The 10,772-nt window shown below is 38.7% G+C and overlaps 1 protein-coding gene across 1 annotated transcript; it reads left to right on the forward strand.

The window, feature by feature from the left end:
* The first annotated feature begins 938 nt into the window (after positions 1–938).
* Positions 939–2,418, forward strand: LOC6562655. The gene is made up of 2 exons (XM_032736233.2): positions 939–1,636; positions 1,807–2,418. Exons 1-2 carry the CDS (start codon positions 947–949, stop codon positions 2,338–2,340), a joined length of 1,224 nt encoding a protein of 407 aa, XP_032592124.1. The 5' UTR covers positions 939–946; the 3' UTR covers positions 2,341–2,418.
* The last annotated feature ends 8,354 nt before the right edge of the window (positions 2,419–10,772 follow it).

A 10,772-nucleotide genomic window follows, 5' to 3' on the forward strand; every position in this document is an offset into this window, starting at 1 on the left:
TTTTAATTTTAACTAGAACATTTACTTAACACATTTTTGCTTCTATCATTTTGGTATTTGTTATATATTTTGTGTGTTTCTTGGCATTGTTACTACTTACACCAAAATGAGCGGAAAATTGCAAGCAGTTGAATCTATCATGGATCTCACAAGGCAACAACCGAAGCAGAAGTTGAGGCAAACCCCAGACTCAAAGGGGCAAAGCAAGTCAAGTGTCTCAAGTAAAGCTCAATCATTATCAAACCCATCCAGTAAACTTAGCAGGGCTTCGACCAAGTTAAAGATAAAAAAATCCAGCGGCTCAAGATTGAGTGATACGAGCATTTTTTCCCATCTCTCGCTAACAATGTCTTCGAGGAGTGTCAGCAGCAATAGCACCATATCTCGATCATCCCACTCGAAACACTCGAAGCACTCGAGTGACTCGAAATCGATACATTCAAAGGATTCGATTCAACGCGTCGCCCAACTGTGGCGGGTAAAAAAGAAACCAGTTGTGGAACCAGTTCCAGTCTTGCAGGAATCCAAAACATATTCCGATATACTGCTCTACTCGGATGAGGAGGATAAGCGTTCAGATTTATCTATTGCCGAGCAAAAGGAACAAATTGTCTACCTGCAGCCGATGGACAGAAGAAATGCGATTTTAGATATGTTAAAGGAAATACCAGATATTAATGAGTTATCCGATACCAGTTCGTCAGTCGAGCTGAAACCCAGAGAGGAAGAGGAAGGGGAAGAGTAAGGAGAAGGGGAAGGGGAAAAGGAAGAGGTCTCCGATCTTAAGGGACATTTTGTGGCACCAGTTCAGTCCGCATCAATTGATGAAGTGGAGGAGGAAGTGACTGGAGATCAGCAAGGGGATGCCACATATAGCAGTTCGCTGCCATCGCTGGATAGTTTCAGTGACAGCGACAGTGCTTGGGATCAGCGCTCTGTGGCATCGATGGGGGAAGAGGACATTGCCTCAGCTTTCACACGTATCAGGATTTATGACAGCAATGTGAAATTCTTAAATTTGACTGAGGAAACGCCGCAGGATCCGCAAACGATGGCCACAACAATCTGTCAGTTATTCCTACAACATCTGATCGAACAAGTTGTGCAGAAATGTGAACGAAACTCGCAGGAGGAGGGGGTGGAGCAGTTGGGGCTCCATCACCGTCTGGATAAGGAGAAACTGATGGAAAAACTAATCGCGCTGAGCCACCAGCTTGACGAGGAGCTCTGGTTCAATGATAACCTGCAGCTGGGACTCAAGGATTATTTCAGTCGCAGGAAAGCCTTCGACATGATCAACCCCAATCAATTTGAGGCCATCAATCAACAGCGCTACAAAAGCAGCCTTATCGAATTGGACAGATTGCTCGAGTTGGAGGATGCCACAATGCATAAATCTGAAACTCTGTGCCACGAGTTGCAGCAGAAAGTCGAAAGTTTGACAGTCGATGCTGCGGAGAAGAATTTACACTTGAAGAAAATCATCGAAAAGACGCTGCTCACAAATGAGAACTATGTCCATCTGCAGGAGATGATGAACAACTTCCTCAATGGCATGGATCGCTTCCGGAACGAGCTATGCGACATGCAACTCGAGCTGCTCCACATGCAGCATCGATATGCCGACATACAAAATGTAAGTTTTTGAAAATCGCCTTAAAAAGTTGATCACTTTTCTTGTTTTTAAAAATAATTTCAAAAAACAAGAAAACATTTTATTAAAAAATAGAAAGGCTTCTCCTAAATTCAATTCAATTGATTTTTCTGAGTGCATCAACTTGACTTGCTTAATCTGCGTCTTTGTAGAAATCGGAGGAATTAGAAAATCTTGGGGGTGGACTCTATATGCGGGATTATCTGACTAATCAGACGCTTGTCCAAGTGCTGGTGGGTAAGATTGCAGAGCGGAGTGCTGAGCTGAATCGCTTGAAGTTGAAAGCCAGATACGATGTCCATGCACTGGCACATCTCAAGTGCAAGGAGCACATGAATCTCAGGACCTACTCTCGCCTCGCGGCCAGGCTGAAGGAATGCGAGGAATCTAGACGGCATTTCCACGATCTCATGTACCACGGCAAGTTGAGGCACATCAGGCTGTGCAGGGAGCTAAACAAAATCAAAACCTCGGGAACCCTGCTCTGCTATCCCCACCTGCTGAAGGACTTTGACAGAACTATCGACTATGTGAACACCAAACGCAACTCGGTCGAGACACTGCGAGAACAGCAAAAACAAATAATTAGTCGCATTTCCGTGATCGAAACTAAAGCAATAGCCTCAACGAGTCGAAATCGATCGAAGACATCATTAAAGACCCTTAAGAGGGAACCACCGAATTGAAATTTTAATAAACGAAATAATTTATTGACTTCTTTTTGAAAGTGGAAAAACTTAAGAAATATATTTAATTAATCAGCATTTTTCGCTTATGCTTATAGTGAATAGAAATAATTCGTATAATTTCTTATCTCGATCATTCATCATTCATTATATATTTATTTTGTCAGACTTATTCTTGTCTAGAAGGGCATGTAATCTGCGACATTCCTGGGATTATCGCTCTTTCTTGTCTAGCTTATCACATAATATGCTCAACAATAATTTTGAATACAAAGGACTTCAATGAGCTTGTTATGGAGAAATGCAATTTCCTGGCATTCTCCCATCTTTCTTTCTTCTTCATAATAAGTGTCATTCTTCCAAATGCATAATAGCAACAATAACAAAAGCTGTCAAAGACATTCCAAATACACACTTCCTCTCTCTCTCTCTCTCTCTCGCTCTCTCTCTGTCTCTCTATCTCTGTCTTCATCTCTCTCTATTTTGCCTTCTCTTTTGTCTGCTCGAAAAGTCATGTTTTGCATCGTTCGGCAGATGCCATATATCTTTGTATGGGGGCCAAACAAGAGTAACAAACATTGGGTACATAGTCAACTGCAAGCACACTGACACACACACACACACACACACACACACATTCCCCAACACATTCACACACACTCGCACACACACACATGTTTACGCAGGTGGAAGCACATTGTCAATGTATTAGTTTTGTGGCCAGCTTTAACGACAGATACCAAAAACAGCAAAGAGAAAGAAATATAGAGAGAGAGAGAGAGAGAGAGAGAGGGAGAGAGAGGGAGAAAAAAAGTTATAGATAGTGGGTACTTTAAAAAGAGAGTGGCTGGCAGACACACTTAGAAGCAAAATCGTCTTGAATTTTAGAAAATGGCTCCAAAAATTAGAAAGCTTTTCTTGTTTTCAGAAATCATTTCGAAATAGAAAAAAACATGTTTTTCCATATTACAAATGGATAAAAATGTTTCTATAAATATTTTCTATTATTAAGAAACGCATTTCTAAAGAGCAGATATGCAAATGCTGATTCCTAGATAATATACTTTCTGAAATTCAGAAAATAATAATGAAATTTCTGAAATTAGAGTTTAGCTGTTGTACAAGTAGTTCTGTGGGAAATCGTAATATTTTGCTTTTTATAGCACAAATAAATGTATCAACTATGTAAAATATTTATTTGATTTATATTTATGTAATCTTAAATAATAATAATTTATCTTAACAATATACGCAAACATAAAGCAAATAAATTGATCAAAACACCCTAGGATCTAGACATAATTATTCCAAATAGTGAGAAAACACATCCTGCAATTCAAAAAAGAAAAACCCTGATTACCAATAATAATAAGATGAGTTTTCGAATTGCTAAAGATAGGGTCGATTGTTTTTCTGAGTACATGCAGATGAGTTGCAAGCACGGAGTTGTTTTTCCTTATTTTTTGTGGCAGCTGTGGACGGCTTCTTGGTATGCACAATTCATGTTGCACTTAAGCAACAACAACAACAGTGGGGCATGTGCGGCATGTGGGGCATGTGCTGTGAAAGAGAACAAAAAGTGGCGAAAACTAATAGCAAAGAAGCTGTGCCGCCTCCGGAGGCAGACCGAACCAGACTCTAAAACGAGACCCCCAAATCGAGTTAATGGCAAAGGTGCTGATGTTGTCCCATTGCCTCTTTGCCCCTCCCCCCTTCACTTCTTATACCCTTTTCGTCTGTGTTTTTTTCCCAGGTATTTCAGCAATTTTTTTTGTGTTTTTTTTTTTTGGTAACTCTCACGTGTGTTTGGCACGCATGTTGCAAGCGCTTATCGGCAACGTCGCAGCATGTAAGGGGGAACTTGGGGGCTAAGTGCCGCTGACAGCGCATAGTGTATGTTAAGAGGGCATGGGGCGGGAGCTGAGGGATCTCTGCTGCTGACCTGTTAAGACGAAATGCCGTTAGCAACGAGAGTAAATTCGATTTTGCACTTGAGCCGCTTGCAGCTAATGCAGCCAACAACCTGCCGCATCAGCCCACTCTGCACCTCCCATCCCTACCCCTACCCCTACCCCTCCCCTATCAGCCTCTCTCAGACCTATGAATGCTTGTTTTTGTGAGTTGGTGCTGCCGGCCAGCTGGAAGAAATAGCTGCAAAAAATGCTCAAACTAAAACTAAAGGCTAAGGCTAATGTGCTCTTCAGGCGCAATCGAGGGCAGTTTCAAATACTTGAAAATACTTTAAAATACTACAATATATTTGAAAATACTTTTAAAATACTGGTAGCATAAATCTCGTTTAATATTAGTAGACAAAACAAATTAATTAAATTCCTTACTTTAATAATAGACAAAATATTCTTGTGCCTAGACACGGGTCAAAGACTTGTGAGTAAGCCCTCGTCCACATATTTCTGGTGGTATTTTGGTGGTATATTGGAGGGGGTGTGGAGTGGGGGAGGTGAGGTTATACGCAAGTAAAAGCAATTTGAGGTGCTCAGGAAAGGACGACAAACAATTTGCATATGCAATGCACGTGCGCATCTTCAATTTACAATTTGGATGTCGGCTAAATGCGCATCTATGCGATAGATCTATAAACCAATTTCCGCAGCCAAAACCAAAAACACATTCAATTTGTTGTTGTGTTTTGTTGTTGTTGTGTCGCGCTCAATTAACACTGGTTGATTTTGATGCATTTCCTTTGCACACCATTTTGATGATGACGTTGCATAAGTGCTCCCGCCATTTTGCACAAATGCACACTCACAAAAAGAATTGACTTTATTTTAGAGATTCAACATTTTTTTTGTGGCGCCAAGGGCAGCTGATCTCATTATTCAGAATGAACATTTCTAAGATTGAAGGTTGTGACACACAATATGTTGTTTTCAACGTTTGTTGTATATATGTAAATAATTCTTATTTAACTCTTTATTAATTTAAAGAGACTCATCATTCGCGATTGGAGTATTTTCCCATTCTGCTACTTGGACCTAAAGCTGACTATGGCAATCTAACTATAATATTGTAATAATGATGACAAAATTCATCACTATATTCTGAATTTGACAATCGATTTTTTTGCATTTCAACATTTTGAAAAGCATTTCTTAACAATATAAAATATTTCTCAGAAATTGGAAGCACAAACACCAGACTTTTGGTATCGCCGATTTATGGCAAGCTCTTCTAAATGCTAGAAAAATGTTTTCTCATATTTCGAAATTATTTTAAAGCTCAACAAAAAATTTCTAAATTGCAGTGGTTTTTTATTCTGAGTGTAGATAAGGCATGCAATTTGATTTGGTATATATTTAAAATATTTATACATAAATGCAAGCCGAACCAACTAAACATTGTTGTAAGCAACCGTAATACTTGCTGCCAACAACTACTCAACCAGCCAACTAGCCAGCGAACCAGCCCAAAACTAACCAGGCAACAAACCAGCCAAGTAGAACGTCATCCATTCCAGTGGCCGACACTGCACGCCACTTAAAGCAGCACACACACATACGTATGTGTGTGTGCGTGTGTGTATGTGGACATTTTGAGTAATAAACTCATTTCATATGCTGACTGCTTTTTCATTTCAAACTTTTTTGCCAGTGTGTTTGGCTGTTGTTGTACTTCTTGTTAGCCAAGCAACCCGTTTTCTATTTCTACTTTCATTCTGTATTTTTTTTGGGTAGGGTTTGCAAATGGCGCCAAATGATATACGAGTTGTGTGTTGTCCCTCTCTTGTTGTGCAGTGTAGTTTTTAGTTAACTCATTTTGTTGCTTGCTATTTTTTTTAGGTTGTTTTTGCCGAGCGGCTGCGGATTAGACGAGGGCTGCAACTCTTTGCCGGGCTGCAGCAGCAGAAAATATATATTATTAAATAAGCATAGGTGAAACTGCAGTCGTAGTACGAATTGAAGTCCGCATTGGAGTCGGAGTCGGAGTTGCTGCTGTTAAAAGTAGGTGAAACCGGCTGTCAAATGCCTGACACAGCGATAATGAAATTTGCACACGGCCTGTTGGCAGCCCTTAGCACCTTAGCTTCCCCTTATCCTTCAACCCTCTACACTAGCTCTATAACTAAAAACGATGAGTGACATTTTAATAAAGTGCTCAGTTGTTCAATTAAATGCCCCTCAGCCTCGAATGCCTCGGTGCCGTTTAAAAATGCAAAATAGACACACAGTCTGTCACTCAGACAGACATTCAGTCAGACAGTTAGTTAGTTAGTTAGTTTTGCTGGTTAGTTCTCTATCGTCCTGGCTGTTTACAAGACCTTTGCTACTCCCTTTTGCCATTTGATTGTTGGCATTAAATAAAGGACTAAAAATAGGAATATATATTACAAAAAATAAATTGTGGCAAGAATACTTGAGTAAAATGATGTAGATTTTATTTCCTCAAAATAAATGAGCTTGAAATATTTTCTGATGTTAGTTTGATACTTTAAGTTAAGTTCCTTATTAACCTTTATTTTTATATATTACATATAAAGAAAGCTGAGAATATATTCTCAAATAAAATCAAATGCTTTCTTAATAATTACATATAAATTAGAAATTACAGAAATAAATTATGACAAGGCAAACTTGTCTGAAATCGAGAAGCTATGAAATAAATAAATAATTAAATCAAAATAAATGAGTTACAGATATTTCACATATTTTAGGAAATATGTTTCATCGTTTTAATTTGTTACTTTAAAATCAAACGCTGGCCACAACTTACTGCCCAGATTCTTAACTATGGAAAGCATATTAAACATATTATTTAATTTATTGCCTTTTATTGAGTTATTTCGAGTTTTTGGCCGAGTTGCTGATGCTGATGCGGATGCGGATGTTGATGCTGATGTTTATCGTTTGCGACAGCAGCAAACTCAATTATCGCTAATTCAATTGGGGGTATGTGCTCTGTGTGTGTTTATTGGAGTGTGTGTGTGTGTGTGTGTGTGTTGGTGCGTGTGGCAAATTGAATCATTTAAGGTAAAGCTGCTTTATTATTTGTGCCTCTTTGTTGTTGTTGCTACTGCTGCTGCTGCTGCTGCCGCTGCTATTATTATATTTATTTTATTGTTGTGGAATTACTGGCGAAACTTTGGCAGCCGTCAGAGGAGCGCTTCAACTAAGTAAAGTGCAAAAGTTGGCTTAACAAAAAGTTTGTCATGACTGCAGCAAATAATAAAAATGAGCAGCAGTCGCATAAAGTGCAGCAAATGCAAAAACTTCTACCACTCGCTGGACACCAACACTTGCAACAATAACAACAACAACAACAACAGCTCGAAGCTGTCATTACTACTTGAGCATGGAAGTAGCGAGAAAAGCAGTCAGCAACTCAAAGCAATAAGCAATAAAACACTAAATCTGGCAAATTGTCTATATAAATATATTTATTTGTTTGCGTCTCGGAATCAACTATGAAAATTGGCACATCAAGCGTTTTAAGCGCAACTCGTCTATCTCAACTGGGCATAGTGGAGGAGAGCAGAGAAGAGGGGATAAAAGATACGCCTGCATTATCCAGGCGACAAGCAATTGAATCGCATTACAAGCCAAATAAATTTCACGGCAACTGCGACTCGTTTTGCAGCTGCTTTCAGCTACCAGCTTCCAACTTCCAACTCCAACTGTGGCATATAAATTTCCCTGTACTTGTGTACACACATTGAGGCATTCTCGGCGATTCAGCACGTACTACACTCAGAAAAACAATTCGAACTGAAGTTTAGAGCTCCACTTTAAACCAGCGATTTTCGCTTGTTCATTTAAGGGTATATTTTTCTAAAATTCTGAATAATAGCAACTCTAACCTTACCTTGACAATAGAAAATATTCCTAAACAAAAATAAGAAGAAATCACCATATTTTTGGGATTGCCGATTTGGGCAAGTCTTTTTTATTTTTATAAAAATGTTTTCTTATATATTTTTAGAGTGTATTTCAACAGGCTTTGTCGTTTGTCTTCATTCTGCAAAAACGACTGCTACGAGCTAGAATTTGGCTTTAATTATGCAAAGCACTTTTTCAAACAAATTTACAGTTAGCAGAAATAGTTGTACCAAACATGGCTTGAAGATGTCTCTCGCGTATACTTAATAAATCTGGAGTTTTCTAAATAGATGTAAACAAATATTAAGAAAACTTAGATTGTATAATATTTCGTATTTTTAAATACATTCTGTTTTTAATTTATTTCTGACATTTTGAATTTTTCCTTTTCGACTGAATTTAATTGACATTAAGTAAAGAAATAAATAAATAAAAGCAAGCTTGGTGAAATAGTGCAGAAATTGGATTGTGATAGACACAAACGATTCACATAGCCATCAGTTAAAAGACGGTGGCTGTCAAAGATATATATATATATATATATATAAAGATAGAAAGAAATAGAGGGGGCGAGAGAGACTCTAAACAGCAATAGAAGACTAAGTCAGGCATTTTATGCGCACAAGATTGAGTTTCATGTCGCATTTGGTTGCGAAGGGGCCATGATAGGAAGGAGAGAGGGGACATGATAAGGAGTGGAGCGTGGTGAAGAAGGGTGTGGGGCAAGTGAATGCCGGCAACAACTTTGTCCGTTGCCTACTTTTGCGGCGCATATTCTAATCACTCGAGTCACGCAAATGTCAATGTTGCTGTCAAAGTGTCAATGAAATGTTCAATGAAAATAAAACGAGCAAGAAATAAGACAAACGGGGCAAAAGTGCGGGGAAGTTGGGGGTGTTTGGGGGGCGTGGTAGTTAACACTGCAGAAGAAAACTTGTGCCAGGGCCAAAGACTTGCGGAAAGCAACAGCTCTGCACAAGTTTCAGTGCCGCTGGCCGCGTTTGTTATTGAAAATGTGTGTGGTTTATATGGAAATACCGTTGAAAATGTTTTTCTTCTATTTTCTATTTTTCTAGTTTGCTCGTTGCTGTTCTTGTTGTTATTTGTTTTATTAATAAGGCGCAAAGGCGCAAGCCAAGTGCGTCGATCTCTCTCCCTTTCTCTCATTCTCATTCTCATTCTCTCTCTCTCTCTCCCCCTCTCTCTCACACCCTCGTTTTGTCTGTCTGTCTGTCTGTGTGCGTGCGGAAGTCCTTTGGCGTGTGCCAGTTTATTTCTATTCAGTTTTTTGCTTCGCTTGACTCTCAATTAAATTTTATTGGCAACGCCGGGCCTTTGGGCCAACAACATTGACTTCTCCAACTACTCCTACTCCCCCTTCATCCACCACTCCACCTCCCCTTTCAGCTCCTCCTTCAACTAATATGGGCAACAAAAATTAATAGAGCAAAAAAATGCAAAGTCACTTTAACTACTAGGCAATTGGGCCAACCATCAAATCGTTTCAAATAACTATAATTTTTCTGAGACTTACTTTAAACACTCAGACACAAACAATAATATCACCCTAAAATTCAGAATTTCACCAAAGTTTTGGCAGCAAAGACAGCTTAACTTTTTATTCGAAAAGTAGATTTCTAAAACAAAAGGGGTTGTTTGTCTTTCTCACAATCGTTAAGTGACATTTGGCCATGAAAACCATCTGCGGCAACTGTCAACAAAATTATCTTTTCCTTAGTCGGTGCTTAAAGCATCTCTGATTTTATATTTAGTGGCTACATTTATTTATTTATTATTTGATTTGGATGTTTCTAACAACTAAACTTTATTATATTAGATACTGTATATTTAATTACTTTTTTCTGCACTTTAGAAAGTACTTTTCACTAAAAATATTACATTTTCATTGCGGCTTTTAAAACCCCATTTTAAAAATAGGAAAACTCTTTTATAATTTTAAGCAGTATTTTTGGGTATATTTAGAAACAGAACATTTCATTTCTTTTTATTCGATTTACAGTTTAGGTCAATATTTGAAATTTGAGTCTATTTTTTCTTTTTAAGTTCTTGTAAACTCAGTTGTGCATATTTCCTAAAATACTGACTACTTTAACTGCTATATTACGCCGTCTGTATTGCATTCAGGGTATCTGTTAGTTGATCAGATTGGATTACTTCATTGTTTGTCGCTAGCTTATGTTAATTACTCTAAAGACACACAATGACAGCAATTTGTGCAACATTTGCCCCGCATCCCTATCCCTACACAACCCTTTACCCATTCATTATTAAGCTGTGCATGTCTGAAGTGGAACTCAGACACACACACACCAAACACACGCACACAACAAACACACACACACACACACAGATGAGACAAACTGTCGATGGAAATGTGGCACAATTTACACAGCCAGAAGCGTAGTCAAAATTTGTCGCCTGATCAATAATATTGACGGAGCTGCTACACAGCTCGCAACACAAGAGGGCTATAGGAATTTCTGGGGGGTGGGGGTGGGGTGTGTAAATAAAATTTGCATGCAGCTGAGGCAGCGACAGGTAGAATGATGACGAAATTAAAGCAATACAACGTGCAAC

Source organism: Drosophila grimshawi, unplaced genomic scaffold, assembly GCF_018153295.1.
Source record: "Drosophila grimshawi isolate 15287-2541.00 unplaced genomic scaffold, ASM1815329v1 contig_1377, whole genome shotgun sequence".
Lineage (NCBI taxonomy): Eukaryota > Metazoa > Arthropoda > Insecta > Diptera > Drosophilidae > Drosophila > Drosophila grimshawi.